The sequence below is a fragment of the Loxodonta africana genome, chromosome X, assembly GCF_030014295.1.
Source record: "Loxodonta africana isolate mLoxAfr1 chromosome X, mLoxAfr1.hap2, whole genome shotgun sequence".
Lineage (NCBI taxonomy): Eukaryota > Metazoa > Chordata > Mammalia > Proboscidea > Elephantidae > Loxodonta > Loxodonta africana.
In genome coordinates this window covers 43639982-43657646 of record NC_087369.1, presented here as the reverse complement: position 1 = coordinate 43657646, position 17665 = coordinate 43639982, and the positions used below count along the sequence as shown (strand labels likewise).

Sequence of the window (17665 nt, the reverse complement as noted above, 5' to 3'; positions counted from 1 at the left end):
GTAGACCCTGCAGCACTTGGCACAGTGCCTTTTTGATATCTTTGCCTGGTGCCATCACTGTAAGTCAAATACAGCTGATTCTACTTTTGAGCATCGGTTATGTTCCAAACACTGTGCCAAGCATGAGGATCAACAGCCATCAAAATCATTACGATCCATGCTCTAATGGAGCTTATAGTATCAGTTGGGGAGACCAAAAAGCAAAGAAACAAGCAAACAGAAAACAATTTAGAGTTGTAATAAAGGCTGTAAAGGAAAGAAAAAAAAAAGGTGCTAGATAATTTGTAATGGTTGGGAAAGGAGTCAGGGAAGGTCTTGCTGAGAAGGTGGCATACCCATACAAAGAGAGAGGTTATATGCATTCCAGGCAAAGAAAATAATAGAAGCAAAGGTTTGGAGGCAGTTTATAAGAAAAGGAAAGACCAGTGGAGTTCAGAGGGTGAGGGAAACGGCAGGACCAGATGTTGAAAAAAGATGATTTGTGGCCTTATTGGCCATGAGAAACTTGTTTGGTATGAATGTTTTTCATAAGTACAGTAGAAAGCCATTAAAGGGTTTTAAACAGGGGAGTGATGTGTTCCAATATAATGTACATTTTATGACTGCTTCTGTCTCTATGTGAATTGTAGGGAGGCCAGAATAGATGTAGGGAGGCCAGAATAGATGTAGGGAGAATACTTAGGAGCCTTTTGCAAGAGATGATGGATGGTGACTTAACTATAACATTTATAGTATAGATGGGAAGAAGGAGGCGGATTTGAGATACATTTTAGATAGAGAACCAACTGGACTTTCTAAACTTGTTCATGGGTTACACATACGTATGAAGTAAAGGGAAAAACCAAAGGTGCTTTCTAGGTAAGAGGATGGTTAACAAGTAAGGAAGAAAATTAAGAATCGAGCTTGAGATAGCTGCGGAGCACCCAAGGGGAAATATCAGGCAGGCAGTTGGAAATGCAAGCCTAAACTTCAGAAAAGAGGTCTGGTTAGATATAAATTTGATATTTAAAATCCGTGGAAGTTGCTGAAATCACCTACTCGAGAGTAGAGTCAGACAATGGCCCAGGAAATAGCCCTGAGAATGTTAACATTTAAAGGGTAGAGGAAGAAGGGCCAGCAAAGAAGCCTTATCAGCCTAGTCAGCCAGTAAGTAAAACCAAAACCAAATCCACTGCCATCAAGTCGATTCCAATTCATAGGGACCCTATAGGACAGAGTAGAACTGCGTCGTCGGGTTTCCAAGGCTGTAAATCTTTACGGAAGCAGACTGCCACATCTTTCTCCCGTGAAGTGGCTATTGGGCTTGAACTGACAACCTTTTGGTTAGCAACCGATCACTTTAACCACTGCACTTCCAGGGTTCTGCCAGTAAAGTACGAGAAGGGAAATCAGGAGAGAGTAGCGTCATAAATGCAAAGTACTGCTCAAAGTTCAAAGAAGAAGAGCTCCAGTGAATTTGGCATCATGGAGGTTATTGGTAATCCTGACAAGAACAATTTCAGCGGCAGGTCAGGGCAGAAGACACAGTGTTAGGAGTTGAGGTGTGAATGGGAAAGAAGCAAAGAGGAGATAGGGTGCGTAGATAATTCTTTTGCATGTTTTGGTCATGAAGGGGAGCAGAGAAATGGGCTGGCAGCTAGAGGGAGATGTGGGATCAATGAGAAATACAGAACATTTTTGTATGCTGATGGAGGTGATCCAGTAGACCAGGAAAGATAGGTACAACATGATGAAAGAGAGGGTATAACCAAAGGTGCAAAGTTCTTGAGAAGACAGGAGGGGCTGACATGCAGATGACAGCTGTGGTAAGAAGAAAGACATCTCATATAGTTTAACAGGAAAATGAGAACTTGGGTACAAATACAGGTAAGTGTGTAAGTTTGTTGGTGAGACGATAAAGTGGATCAGATCTAATGAGGTCTGTTTTCTTAGTCAAGAATGAGGCAAGGCCATCAATCTAAATAATGTGTTTTCCAAACCTCCATTCTCTGCCCTCTTCAATCTATCCTGCATGCCACTTTCCATGTTAATCTTTCTCGGGTACAGTTTAGTTGCCTTCTGCTCCAGTGTTTTGAAGGGATCCCTGATATTTATGACTCCCAACTGCTTTTCTAGCTTCATTTCTCAATAGTGTTTTCCCTATAACCTTCATTTAGATCAGAAGTCTGCAAACTATGGCTCTTGGGCCAAATTTAGCCAGCCGCTTGTTTTCATAAATAAAGTTTTATTGGAACCCAGTACACTCATTCCTTTATGTATTGTCTGTGGTTGCTTTCAAGGAGTCCTGGTGGCACAGTAGTTAAGCACTCTGCTGCTAACCAAAAGATCGGTGGTTTGAACCCACCAACCGCTCTGCGAGAGAAAGATGTGGGCAGTCTGCTTCCATTTCAGCCTTGGAAACCCTATGGGACAGTTACGTTCTGTCCTATAGGATTGCTATGAGTCAGAATTTACTCCATGGCAATGGATTTTGGTTTGGGTTATGGCTTCTTTCACACTACAACAGCAGAGTTGAGTAGTTAGGACAGAGACCTTATGACCCATAAAGCCTAAAGTGTTTACTGTATGGCCCTTTACAGAGGAAGGTTGCCAACCCTTGATTTTCATTCACAGCCTGATTTAGTGGAAAGAACATGGGCTGTGGAATCAGACAGACCTGAGTTTGACCCTTGATGCCACTAGAGTCAGTAAGCCTTAGTTTCCTTATTTGTAAAATGGGGATATAATACTTAACTTCTCTTGTCATGGAGCTAACCAAGGTATATAAAAGCATCATATGCCGGCACATGGTAAGTCTTCAATGCAGGCTTCTTTCATCTGTGTCCTTTTTCTATTCCTTTGCTCAGATTACTGTTTTGCCGCTTGAGTTAGGAATGAGTTTCATTTCATTCTCTTCTGCTTCCACCTCCATCTCTGCCTCTCAGAATTCCATTCGTTCTTTCACATACCTCTTGGTGAAACCTTTCCTGATTCCCAACATTTGAATGTGATTTCTAATCCCCCTACATATGTTTTATATTCTAGACTATAATTTCCTTAAGAGCGAGCCGTTACTTAAATTGATATCCCCTGCATAGTGCCTCACATGGAATAAACACAAAACGATTATTTGCTTATTTGAATTGAATGGACTTAAAAATGAGGGATCAGGGTGGACTGGTATTTTTAGAGAATGCTTTATTAAGACGATCTTCTCAAATGTATGGGTGATCAGTGATGGCATAGTGAGTAATTAAGAAAAATGTAAGATAAAATAGGCCTTATAATTTCTAGTTATCTGCTTTATGATATAATAACCTTGTAGTTTTCCATAAAAGTATCTAGGTGCTTGTACTAGATCTCTGTTGCTACATAAGAAATTACCCTAAAACTTAGTAGGTTTAAACAAGAAACATGGTCTCATATAGTTTCAGGAACAACTTAGTTGAGTGGTTTTAGTTCAGGGTCTTTAATGAGGTTGTAGTCACACTGTAATATGGGCTACAGTCATCTGAAGACTTGACTGGGGCTGAAGGATCTGCTTCCAGGCTCACTCACGTGGCCGTTGGTAGGACATGTCGCTTCCTTGCCACATGGCCTTCTCCACAGGGGTGTTCATGACATGGCTTCCCCCAGAGTGGGTAATCCAAGAAAGGTAGAGTAAAAGTGAGCAAGACAGAAGCTACAACGACATGACGGTCATTTCTGCTTTATTTTATTGGCCACACAGACTGCCCTGGCAAACTGTGGAAAGGAAACTACAGATGGATATAAATACCAAGAGGATGTGGGTCATCAGGCCCACCTTGGAGGCTAGCTACCACAGCTCGATTGCTGGGTAGTAGTTATTCCAAACAAATAGTGTTTGCCTTTTTATGTGAAGAAGCAATTGTTGTCTCTAATCTGTGTCAAAGTTTTTTTTTTTTTTTTGTTAAATTCTGGTGAAAATATACACAATAAAACCTTCACTAATTCAACAGTTTCCACATGTACAATTCAATGACATTGATTACATTCTTCATGTTATGCAACCATTCTCTCTATCCTTTTCTAAATTATTCCACCACCGTGAACATAAACTCAATGTGCCCTAACCAAAACTCCCCCTTTTCCCCTTTGTGTCAAAGTTTTTAAACTTTCAAAAAGTTTTTGAAACCTGTTGTAACTGTGGATGAATTCAGTTTAATTCCCCTGACATGAGGTTAAAGGACCTTTGGTAAAATTGTACCTGCACTTTAAATTACATAATATATTTCTGTTTTCTGTTCAGTTGCTTTTCACTTTTCCATTTCAATCTAGTTTTTCTTTTATCCTTTCAATCATTCAGATGATTCTCAAGATAAAATAACCAAAGGAAGAGAGACAGGTAGTTCTTCAGCACGGGTTTCAGAAGACCTGGGAGAAACTACTGATGTCTTAAATATGGTAATGATTTCCAATCTGTCCTCTAAATATGAGCTTGAAGTTTAATTCATGCTGTATTTGTGTGTGTGCACATGTACTTCCTATACTGTTATAGGCATAAAAATGCATTGTTTTTCTTTCATTTTGTTTATTTTTTTAACCAACTTTATTGAGGTATAGTTTATATTCCACAAAATTCATTTTACTCCTCTTATCATTAATATGGCAGTTGAGAGTTGATTATATTATTATCTGAACTGTTTTGCATCAATTTTACATATATATTTAGAATATATAAATGTTTAATCGTATATATTCTTTAATGCATTATTTACTTAGAACATTTTTTTTTTGGTGTTTATTTCAGACACACGTGATAAGCCCGAATTCTAATGACAAGTCAATGCAATTATCACCAGTTCAAAAACAAAAGGTATAATATGGGGAGCTATTGTCATTATGGTGGGTAAGAATGGTTGATACTATTTCTTTTTTTCTTGAAAGGTCTCCAGAAAGAACATAAGAAAGGTAAGCATTCAGTTACTTAAGAATTTAAAAGACAGAGAAATACAATGTGGATAACCTCCATTTGGCTTGTTCTGTTGATATGTATTTTCTGTGATGAAACAAGAATGATAGAATTTCATTGCTGATATTTGTTCTTTAAGGTCATTAACTTAAGTCATAATAGCCATACTTTCTTGCCTCTGAGGCGGTTGATTATGATTGCCTTTCTTAAGGATAGGAAGAGTACCGGTTATCAGATTGGTTGTCTGATTTTGGTTGAGTATGACTTTTGGAGAGTTACTGTGCTGACTTTACTGAATGATATTAATATTTTTTCTATGTCTAAAATATTGTGATTTTAGTGAAAATATTTGATATTTGCCTTTGCACTATTTAGATTGGGCTTTAATTTATCAAGGCATTGATAACACAAAAACAAGATTTAAGTAAACACTTGGAAATTAGTCTGAGACTGTTTATGGGTGAGAAACAGAGACCCTAAATGAATAACAAATGAATAACAATAAGAAGGAATAGTCTGTGGTTTTTACAGCCCAGGAGAGATAAACGCCTGCCCTGGAATCCTTTGCCTTTCTTGGCTTTAGGGACCAGTGGGATGAAACGGTGAGGGGTTTGGGGATTAGGAAAATAAATTGGAGAAATGCAAATTGAGGAAAGAAGGCTGTAGAAAACATTTCATTTATATTTCTAGTGCCTTTGCCACATTGTTAAGTTAAAAATCCTTAAATTCAAAGCCTCAGAGATGCAAAATCTTGCTAAAGTATAAAAATGTAGAGTAAATCCTTTCGTTTCACTTATATTACTGAGAGGCATGGTGAATAACAGCATCCCTTGGAATGTGAGACAGCTGATCTTTTAACACAGTTTTGTGGGTGTTCAGTGAATATTGACTGACTGATTGTACTAACTTATTGACTGACTATACTTCCAAGCAGACATCTTTCGGTGTCTGCCCTTCTTCTGTTAGACTCAGGCTCTGCCTCTTCCATTCTGCTTTATTGTGCTAGAGAAAGAGAGGCATGAGCACTGAGAAATAAGAAAGTACAGCAGTTGGGCCTATCTGTTTGAAGCCTTTTGAAAGAACGGTGACTTTTCAAAGAACAGGACCTAAAACAAATATTTTCCAAAGGAAAGCATTTCCTTTTAAACTGATATGTAGATCTTTTACTTCACACAGCACTTTTTAAGTAGAGGCCGTACCAGGCCTACTTTAGTGAATAACAAAAGATTATGCTATATATATAGATACAGAGATATATATACACACATATATATATATAAAACAAGGTGATATGTGTGTATGTTTGTATGTATTTATATATACACACACATACTACCTTGTTAATTTTTTAACTTGTCGTGTTTTAATAATTTCTTTAGCAAAAAATGAACCTCTTCTTAACCCTATCACTCATCACAATTTGTAAAATTTGATTAAATGATGTTTTACTATCCAGAGACCCAAATTAATTGAATATTTCAATCTGTCAGCTTGTAGAATTTGTCGAAAATTAAATTTTGCCCAACAAGAAATTAATTTCATATTTTAATGTATTATCCAAATCCCCATGCTTAATTTCAAAGGTTTTTTTAAGCTGAAAATCTTATGTTTTACATTATTTTTCCAAATTATTCTGATGACAGAATATGGATAAAAATGAAGAGGGTCAAAAATTGAAAACCCATATCAGATTTTGTTTTGAAAAAATATATATTTATATTATTTAGTATATAGAAAAAAGATTTCATTTCAGTTTTCTTCTTCTAGAAATAAGCTATTCTTTTTTCAAGTTCTTAATTTTCACATCTTAAAACTTTCTTAAATTTTGTGAATTTCATGGAATCAAAAGACACAAAAATTTCAAAATGCAAAATGATAGGGAAGATGGAAAAAACTAAACTGAATGCAAGAAAAGTATAAATTTCTTAGTATTTTAGAAAGTCAGTCTGGAAACAAGGGGCAGAGAATAAATATTGACAGTACTCTGATTAATGGTAAAATTCAGGCAGGTAGTAAGATTTTGATATGTATTAGTAAATCAAAATTGAATATACTACAGGCTTAAAAAAGAGTGGCATAAATCATCCCCAAAGAAAACTAAACTGAATAAACTGGTAAAACTGGACGTCTTAATTCTTCCAGTGAAACCTATAAACATGTAAAATCTTGGCAGTATTTTAAAGTAGATAAGTTATCTTTGTCAGCTAATAGTAGTGTGACGATTACTTCAAAAAATTTACCGAAACAGGAAACAATTGAGAAACTGGAGAAACACGCAACTCATGCTGGAAATGATAGTAATGAGTATGAATCTGAAGAGATTTCCAAAAAAATGAAAGAAGGGAAAACATATAAACAACTTTTGGCACAAGGGAGATTCGTGATGCCAGCAACAGTGACTTCGGAAACATTTTCAGATGAGGACCTAGGTCATGGCCCAGGCCAGTCTGGGCTTCATGCCAACATTGATGAAGAGGGTTTGTTAAAAAAAGTATTTAAATACAAAAACAAACTTGGTGCTTATTATCAGCTTGATGGTAAGGAAATAGAAAAGGAAAATGATGGAGAACACAGTCAGGATGACTCAGAAGAAGAAGAAACCGTCTTTGAGAAGGAAACTGAGCTGGCAGGAATGACAGTTCTGGAGGATATAAGAAAAATTCAAGAGAAAATAAACAATACATGTACATTTTTTGAAGTCTTAGCAAATGCAGACATGAATATTGAGGATGAAGAAAATAAAGATTTGGTTAAGGAACGTAAAAGACACAAGCAAGATGCGCTCTTTGACAGTGAAAGAGAATCTATTGAGGAGCTACACCGTTACATGAAAGGTGAAATTGGAAGTCAGCAGGGTATAGCTGATGGATTCAAGCTGCCTGAGTCCATAGAATTTAGTAATGGAGAGGAAGAGGATTATGAATTGGAGAATGGCCCACACTTGTGGTATAGCAGAAAATTTATTGGCCAAGGAAATGCGGAAGAGACTGAACAAAAAATGTTAAAATTAATGACAAAATTTAATTTTAAACGTGACCACTTGTCAGGGATCCCAGAGGAGCAAGAAGGAGCAGAGGATTCAGAAGGAAGTTTAGTAGAGGCAGAAGAGATAGAGGAAAATGAGGAGGTACTTGGAGAAAGAGAGGAGGAAGCAGATGATCTTACAGACAGAACAGAGGTGAGTGAAGGCAAGAAAGAGTCAAGGGAAGAGGTGGAAAATATGCCTGAAGGTGGAGGTGATGGATTCTGTAAGGGGGGTAACTCAGGAGCAGAACAAAGGCTGAATGAGAAAGGGGAAGAGGAGGAGGAAGACAAGGGAGTAGTAGTTAGAGAAATGGAGAGCTTGGATAAAGGAGAGAAGGACCGAATAAAGAAGGAGGAATGGGAGAAAAAGGAGAGAGAAGAAGGCCATCAGGAGGAAAGAGGGAAAGAGATGGAGGAAGGAAAAGGGAAGGAACAAGGAGAAAAGGAAGGGGAGGAGGAGCAAGAAGAAAGGGAAGAAGAGGAGGAAGAAGAGGAAGAGCAAGGAGAAGAGGAGGAGGAAGGAGAAGAAGGAGATGAGGAAGGAGAAGAGGAAGGGGAAGAAGAACAAAGAGAAGGGGAAGAAGAGGGGGAAGGAGATGAGGAAGAGGAAAGAGAAGAGGAGCAAGGAGTAGGGGGAGAAGGGACGGAAGAACAAGAAGAGGAAGAGGAGGAGGAAGGAGAAAGTGAGGAGGAGGATGGAGAAGGTGAAGAAGAGGGGGAAGGAGATGAGGAAGTGGAGGGGGAAGAGGAAGAGAAGGAGGGAGAAGAGAAAGATGAAGAGGGAGGAGAGGAAGGAGAGGGGGCAGAAGAAGAAAGGAAGGAGGGAGAAGAGGGGGAAAGAGAAGAGGAGGAAAAGGGGAGAAAAGAAGAGGAGGAGGAAGAAGAAGAGAATAATGAGGAAGAAGGGGAGAAATACCAGGACACAGGTGATGAAGAGAATGAAGGGCAGGAAGGACAGGGTGAAGGAGAAGAGGCAAAAAAGGTGGGCAGAATTAAAGAATCTATGAAATGTGACAAAGATAGAGCATATGGAAAAAGATTTATTGCTAACACAGAAGGAAAAGGGAGAGAGCATGGAATACGAAGGTCCAAAATGCCAGTGCGGTCAAAACAACTTTTAGAAAATGGTCCACCAGGTTCCAAACAGTTCTGGAATAATGTATTGCCACAGTATTTGGAATTGAAATAACAAACTTGAAATAGGTCCTGATTATGCCCAGCCAAACAATTTGAATGCCTTGCACATGATAGGCGGTCAGCACATTTTCTTTAATTGATTTTATGTTGTGGTTATTTTATGTGTGGTACAATAATGACCGATAACCGGTTGAGTTAAGGGGTAAAAGACAGCATGGGCCAATGATAGATTTTGGCTTCTCTTAAGCTAATATCCTGGTGTATTCTTTTTCTCAAAAATTATAAATGAGTACTTGGAAAATGTCAAAAGTCCTATCAGATAATTAACGTATTTCTCACTAAAGACAAATTTAGCAATTAGGAGTGTACTGTAAGAGTATTTTGTTTGTGTGTACATATTGGTCCATTTAAAAATGGCAAAGATCCTTACGGGCTATAAAAACTTCTAATTTCTTATAGATAGCACAGTTTTTTTTTCAGGCTGTGACTACAGTTTACCGCCTGCATAGAATAATTGTATAAGAATAGGTGGTATTCTGAAACTAAAATGAGGATACATTTTAAAGAAGTAGTGCTGTCTTTTTACCTTTTATGTATTTTTTTTGTAAAAATCTACCAGGTAACAGCTGTGTTCAGAATTTAGATACTAATAATGTGTTCTCTCTTAGTTAACATCTAGGGAGATTGCAGTATATCTCATATGATGGAGATATTAATGTAAATCTGGAAGTATGTAAAACTTTATTCGTTGGTCAGGCAAAGCCCTTCATGAGGCCTCAGTTTCCTCATCTGTAAAATGGAGTGGATTCGATGAGATGATGACTGAAGTCCCTTCTAACTCTTAAAAATTCTTTCTAACAGTCTGATTTGTTCTCTCGTGTTTGTTATTTGTATAAGAAAATTTTTTAAGCAAGAAAAATTGCACTTTAAAATTAAGCTAGTTTTCTATAAAATATTCTTTACTATTAAAAAAAGATAGCTTTAAGGCCTCTTGTCATCTGTCATCCTGTATTTCTAAACCCCTATGATTTCCAAGCTTATCGAGCTATAACTGTACTGTCAGAACCTTCATTCCCAGTATCTGATGTGCTCTCAATGTACTCCTCATTGACTGTTCTGTACTTCTGTTTCTCTGTTGCTTGTCAGAATGTTCCAAGTAAAATAAAAATTGAATGTGTACACTCAGTAATTGTTTGTGAAATGATAAACTAATATTAGACGTTGAATTTTGGAGAGGCTAGAGTTCCACTGGGGTTATTTCAATCTTTCCTTAAAAATTTCAGTGTATTTAACACAGCTAGTTTGTATTTTTTTTTTTTTTTTTAGTTTGTGTATTATTTATTCATAGCTCCCTTTTCACCTGATTTCCTTCCCCAGTCCCTTCAGTATCTTGGCCATGAGGGGTTTCTTATAGTTTCTCTTATCAAGGAGGATATTAATGATGAACTTCCTCCAAATTTTGTGCAGTTGAATTCTTTGCACATTTGGTTCACTGTGGGTGAGAAAGATTGTGAGGAGGAATACTAGAATAATACCAAATGAAGATACTCCTAGGAGCAGTTGTAAATTTTTCCTTAGCTGCAGGATCACTAGTAGCTTATCTAAATTCCTTTAACTAACCAGTTATACTGACTTGGCATTTGCAGTTTTCTACCAAATTCGACCATATCCATTAGGTGTTGGTAGAATAGAATTAATACTGTGATACAGTGTATATGCTATGCAGTCATTTCTAGTGCCAAACATGGTTATTTAAGAAAGTAGACTTAAAATGATTCAATAAGATAGATGACAGGGTTGCATATCATAAAGGAAAAACTTCCAGGAAGATGAGAAACCCTTAAGCGTAAGTTATGAATTAACTTTAAAGGTATAGGCATTCATCTTCCACTGAAGAGTTCGGCTAACAATATGGAAATGGTGCTCTGCAATGTGCCTACCTCAGTATTTGAGCTGGTGCAGACGTCTGTTTCTAAACAGCATTTCTTACGCATTTCTTCACATTTCCCTGACCAAAATGCTCTTCATGTAAGCACAGTGTGCCAGTCGAAAGGACGCTGGCCTAGAAATTTTGAGACGTAGGCCCTGCTTCCAGCTTTGTACTTTTGAGCTGAACTTGGGCCAGTTTCTTAGCCTCACCAGGCCTCAATTTTTTCTTGTCCATCTGGGAAAGTATAGAATTAGAATGACTGACCTAAGTGATTCTGTAGTAAAATCAGTTGTATCAAGTTCATTACCAGTTGTATCAGAACTTTGCCAGAGCCAGATTTTCTGGTATCTCTCTTCCTCAATAAAAATCCTGGAGTCTAGTCATCAAAATTGCTCCACCTTCAAACTAAATAGCAGTTCTACTAAACAGTTATATTAAACTAATTTATAGTACGCTCAGGGAGTTTATGGAGAAGAGCTTATTATTGATTAGTGGTTAGGTGAAGGGAGAATAAAAGAATCAGGTTGTGCCAGACTTTCATAAACAAGTGAGTTGCATGTCTATAAATCTAATGTATATTTGGAGAGAAAAGAAAAGGAAGCTTAAGAATAAAACTACCTCATCCCTTATGAATTAATACTTGGTTAAATAGATCGAAATAACTGGTTCCTGCCTTTATTGTCCTTACCTGCTGGTTGATCAGGCTCTTACCTTAGTTGATACGTTACTGAGGGAAGTGTGAGTTGCATATGTAGCAATGTATTTTTTTTTTATTGAGTTACGGTTTCATAACGAGGACTCTGGCAGAAAAATACTTCAAGGTAAGCTACACAGGAGCACCACAGAAACATCTACTGCTGCAGAATAGCAGCACCAGAAGTGAGTGCGACTGAAATATTTTCAGTTATTTAGCTGTAGAGAGAAACTTGCTATACATATATATCTCAAAAAATAAGATGCACCCATGGAGTGCAGGAAGGTACTGTAATGCCTGCCTTAAATTCTTTTCAGTTGTGAAAATCAAATGTAATATTGTTATGTCGAGTACCTGACACATAATATTTGGTACCTGTTATTTATTCAACAACTATTGATGGGCCAAGCACACACACACACACACACACACACACACAAAAAAAAAAAAAAACCCAGAAGCTTCCCCAAATCAGGCTGATCTCAAGAGATAAGAGCAGGTTACAGTCAACCTCAGTGGCCCCTTTACCTTGTCAGAGACTTAAACAGTATTGATTTCTTGAAACAACACCATGGTAAAAGGAGTTCCTGTCAGTCTGCCTTAACTATTGCTTAACAATGCCCTTTTGTTTCCTGATACCCCTATTTTCTTATCCAGGACTGCCCAAAGGTTTTTTTAAAAAAATGACCTGAAAACAAATCTGTGGTTTTCCTCCACTAATTCCCTTAATAAGAAGAAAATGTTTTGTTTTTGTTTTTGTCATGGGTATGCAAAGAGTAAGATATGGCCCCTGATCTCAAAGAACTCTTAGGCTATTTATATAGACCGACCAGAAAATTTATAAGCAACAGTAGAGTGCCTGTAGGAGTGGTAATTTAGCTGCAGAGGAGGTTAGGAAAGGGCTTTCAAGGAGCTAGAGGTGAAACTTGAATCAAGTCATGAAAATGAGAGCCAGGCAAAGAAGGGTCGGGGAGGTCTTTCCAGGCTGATGAGAGCCATGAGAGTGGTTTGGTGTGCCTGAGCCTAGAGTATACATGGGCCTGGACAGGGAGGGCAAAGGGCCGTATGTCTTCATAAAAGATGTTAAACTCAGTGAGATGTTCACACTTGAGTTTTTGTAAGCCCATCTGGAAGCAACATGGAGGATGGATTAGAAGGGAACAGGACCAGAGGCAGAGATGCCTATTAGGAGGCAGTTGTAGTAGACCAGGCAAGGAATGAAGAGGGCTTGGACTAGGACAGTACGGATAGAGAGATGGGGACATTGATTATCCAGAGAGTTTGGTGTAGAATCAGAGGAGTTAGTGAAGGGAGGTAAAAGGCCAAGTGTTTCTTGTTTCTGGCCTAGAGAACTGGGTGGAAAGAGTGCTATTCACCAAGATTGAGAATAGAGGAATAGGAGCAGGTTTGGAACTTTTGTATTTGTACTTTAGATGAAGGTTTACAGAGCAAACAAGTTTCTCACTAAACATTTAATACACATATTGTTTTTGACATTGGTTGCCAGATGGTTTGGAACTTGATTTTAGATTGTCCCCAGGAGATGTTCAGTAGGCAGATACACGAATGGGTCTGGAGCCTAGAGAGGATTGCTGAGCATCACCAGCTTATACATGTCATTAAAACTGTGAATTTGAATGAGAGGTAGCGCTCGTAGCGTGAAAAGAGAAGACTACTGAAGACAGAACTCAGGGAAGCATCAGTAAGTAAGGGAAGTATTGAGAAACAGAAGACTAAAGGTTGGGGAGGAACAGTTGTTAGGGAAGCGAGGTGCCACCCAAGCCAAGGAAGGGCTTTCAAGGAGGAAGGAGTGGTGGAGGACTATTGTAGAACCCACATCACCAGTGGAGAAGAAGCACAGGCTGCTCCTTCAGGAAGTCTGGTTTGATGAGAAATAGAATCAGAACTAGACTTTGGAAAGTAAATATCATGCATAGGGCTTCACTTGTATATTTGCGTTTCCACCCCAGTTATACCGAATCAGAATCGACATTTTAACAAGATCCCCAGGTGATTCTTAGGTATAACCTGGGAACTTGTTACAAATGCAAATTTTCCACAGGGAGTTAGAATGCAAATTCTCACCTGGCGTTCAAACCAGAAGAACAGGTTTGAAGTCCTGCCCTCCAGTTTGCTGCAGTTCCCACCTTCAGCCCTAGCTCCCTGGCTCCTGGGAGAGATTAAAAGCCTGTGTGTGGAAGAAGGTAGAACAAATAGTGAACACTTCAAATGAGCTATTTCCTAGTTATGAAATCTGGGACATTATGACAAAACATTTCCAAGCCTATTGTTTTGTTTTTTTGTGTGTGTGGGTGTGAAATGGTATCTCATTGTGGGGTTTTGTTGTTTTATTATTTTTTGTGTGTTACTTTTTTTACTGTGATAAATATATATGTAACAAAACATTTCAACCAGCCTCTTATTTTTTTTTAATTTTTGCTGTGCTTTAAGTGAAACTTCACAAATCAAGTCAGTCTCTAACACAAAAACTTATATACACCCTGCTACATACTCCCAATTGCTCTGCCGCTAATGAGACAGCCCGCTCCCTTCCTCTGCTCTCTCTTTTCATGTCCATTTCGCCAGCTTCTAACCCCCTCTACCCTCTCATCTCCCCTCCAGGCAGGAGATGCCAACATAGTCTCAAGTGTCCACCTGATCCAAGAAGCTCACTCCTCACCAGCATCCCTCTCCAACCCATTGTCCAGTCCGATCTCTGTATGAAGACTTGGCTTTGGGAATGGTTCCTGTCCTGGGCCACCAGAAGGCCTGGGGACCATGACCACCGGGGTCCTTCTAGTCTCAGTCAGACCATTAAGTCTGGTCTTTTTATGAGAATTTGGGGTCTGCATCCCACTGCTCTCCTGCTCCCTCAGGGGTTCTCTGTTGTGTTCCCTGTCAGGTCAGTCATCGATTGTAGCCAGGCACCATCTAGCTCTTCTGGTCTCAGGCTGATGTAGTTTCTGGTTTATGTGGCCCTTTCTGTCTCTTGGGCTTGTAAGTACCTTGTGTCCTTGGTGTTCTTCATTCTCCTTTGATCCAGGTGGGTTGAGACCCATGGATGCATCTTAGATGGCTGCTTGCTAGCGTTTAAGACCCTGGACGCCTCTTTCCAAGGTGGGATGCAGAATGTCTTCTTAATAGATTTGATTATGCCAATTGACTTAGATGTTCCCTGAAACCATGGTCCCCAAACCCCTGTCCCTGCTATGCTGGCCTTTGAGGCATTCAGTTTATTCTGGAAACTGATTTTCATTTAGTCCAGTTGTGCTGACCTCACCTGTATTGTGTGTTGTCTTTCCCGTCACCTAAAGTAGTTTTTATCTACTATCTAATTAGTGAATACCCCTCTCCCACTTCCCTCCTTCCCCCCTCCCACCCTCTCTCCCTCCCCCCTCTCATAACCATCAAAGAATATTTTCTTCTCTGTTTAAACTATTTCTTGAGTTCTTATAATAGTGGTTTTATACAATATTTGTCCTTTTGCAACTGACTAATTTCACTCAGGATAATGTATTCCAGATTTCTCCATGTTATGAAATGTTTCATGGATTCAACATTGTTCTTTATCAATGCATAGTATTCCATTGTGTGAATATACCATAATTTATTTATCCATTCATCCATTGATGGGCATCTTGGTTACTCCCATCTTTTTGCCTTCGTAAACAGTGCTGCAGTGAACATGGGTGTGCATATAGCCTCTTATTTTTCAGCAGTCCTCAATGCACAGTAGCAATCCCATCTTACTTTTCATGGAGGCCTCTTTATAAAATCTCTTAAGTTTATGCACAAATGTGTATGGTTTCTTCATGTGTTATGTTATTGTCTAAATAATCTGTTTACTCTGTATACAAACTGTCCAAGGTAGGTGTTGCTAATGCTATTTGCCCGTGTTACAGATAGATTGTAAAGTAGATTAATTAGGGTCCTGGCCCAGGCTTTGAAAGCAGTGCTTAGGTCTTTGTATTTGATGCCCCGCCCACACTCTGTTACAGCTTCAGTGATTTCTACTGTAGTTAAAACATAAACTTGCATGTTAACTTTTTCTGTCCTAAAACAACTTGAAATTGAGATTTTAAAATACATGCTTTCCCACCCGATATGACTTACATATAAAGTTTTATGCTATATTAAACTATTTGGAAAGAATTTTCTACCCTGTATGACATTATGACATTGAGGCGTGTCATACATCCAGAATTATTGCAGCCCAATGTTTTATGTGTAAATCCATAGTTTTTTTTTAAATTTTGTTGCTTAAAAAAAAAACTATCAAAGTATAATATACATAGAGAAAAGTGTACATCTCATACACACGTAGCTCGATGTATTGTCACAAACTGAGCACACCCATATGATCAGCACCCAGATCAAGGAAAACAAAGTATCAGCTCCCCAGAAGCTCTCCTTCCAACCCCTTCCAGTTATTTTCCATCCCCTTGGGATAAACACCACCCTGCATTCCAGCAGCAATCTCTAGTTCTTTCAAAGCCTGCAATGTAAGTATATTCTTAGGCAAACTGAAACCTCACAAAAAACATTTGATTTCTTGATATTTCCCATGAGAAATGTAAAAAGTGTTGGCATGGGCCAGACCAAAGACTGCAGCCCTAGTGCTGTGTCTGACCAATGAAACAAGCGTCCTTTTGTGGGAGGCAAGGCCCAGTCACTTATTTAATATGACACTAGATGCTTATCTGATCCTTCCAGACCACCCTTTTACGTCTTCTCATGGTCCCAGTGCCAAGAATGTATTTAAACTTTACCCTTTCTTTTTATAAAATGACAGTATTGTGCCAATCTCTCCTAAATTGTTTCAGTTTGAAGGTAAGCGTTTTATGTGCTTTTAAGTAGTTGTTGTCCAGATGTGTATAGATCAATTTTAAATGTGCTTAATAAGTATAGAGTGCTATAACTGATGGTGGTATTTCTAGTGCAAACGCTATTTTCTAATGTTGTTAGTTGCCTTCGAGTTGATAGTTGCCTTCGAGTCCATTCTGACTCATGTGACCCCATGTATACTGAGTAGAACTGCTCCATAGGATTTTCAAGGCTGTGACTTTTTGGAAGCAGATCACCAGCACTGTGTTCTGAGGCACCTCTGCATGGGTTCAAACTGCCAACCTTTGGGTAGTAGTCCAGCGCTTAACCATTGAGCCACCCAGGGACTCCCACTTTCTAATAGCTTTCTCAAATTTAGAAAATAATATAATTTCAATAGTTCTTTATTATAGATTTTCTTAGCTTAATGAGTAAAATTGTACTTAGTTATAAAAGAGAGGAATGTTTTTGCTAATTTCTAAAATAAGGTAAAAATCCAAGTTCCTTTTTATGATTGCATATATCCTGTGATTACATGTATTAATATTCTATAAATACATTAATAACGAGTAGGATTGGAGTTGACCAGGTGCTAAATTAGCTGAAATCCCCAAGTAGTTGAGGACTATGTCATAAAGACAGCTGGCCGTGCACCTGTCTCTGTGAGATAGCAGCGCATTGTCTGAAATTTTCTGTCACAGGAGTTTCTGTTCTTTCCAGTTGGCTTTTCATTCATGTACATTGATGAATACATCTATTTATCAACCATAAACATTAAATCTATTAATCTTGCTTCCCATTTCCTTTAAAAGTCAAGTTGTCCCTGATAATTTTAGCTTTACATAATGTACATCTGGCTAGGCATATTATATGTAACTTAGAGGGGGAAATCATGCAAAAAAGAGAAAGCTTTAGAAGTTATTGGTAAATAGTAGCTACTTTGTGGTTAGCCCTGCCCAGCTAACCGTTCAGCACATCCTTTGGCATAGCTGTCTGCCCTGGTGCCGTGCTCTGTTGCCACTTGCATGCACTCCTCGTGACCTTTGATTAATCCAACTCAAGTTTTGCCAGAGTAGCCTCTGAAACTTTTTTTTTTATCTCAAGGTTTCATTTAAGGTTTACCTGTCCTCAGTGGAAATGCTAT

General features: G+C 38.4%; 1 protein-coding gene across 4 annotated transcripts in view; it reads left to right on the top strand.

Moving 5' to 3' along the window:
- The window catches only part of RPGR (retinitis pigmentosa GTPase regulator), a 69875-nt gene that overhangs the window by 30356 nt on the left and 21854 nt on the right, over positions 1 to 17665 (top strand). For 3 of the 4 annotated variants that reach the window (XR_010319751.1, XM_064278138.1, XM_064278139.1), the window contains exons 12-13: positions 4307 to 4404; positions 4751 to 4816. Coding sequence is in view for 3 of the 4 variants with exons in the window: in XM_064278138.1 (XP_064134208.1) it covers positions 4307 to 4404; positions 4751 to 4816 (164 nt within the window). In the remaining variant the exon portion in view is untranslated. Of the gene's footprint in view, positions 1 to 4306; positions 4405 to 4750; positions 4817 to 7153; positions 15060 to 17665 lie in introns of those variants that run through there. The other variant, XM_064278140.1, reaches the window with a different exon arrangement.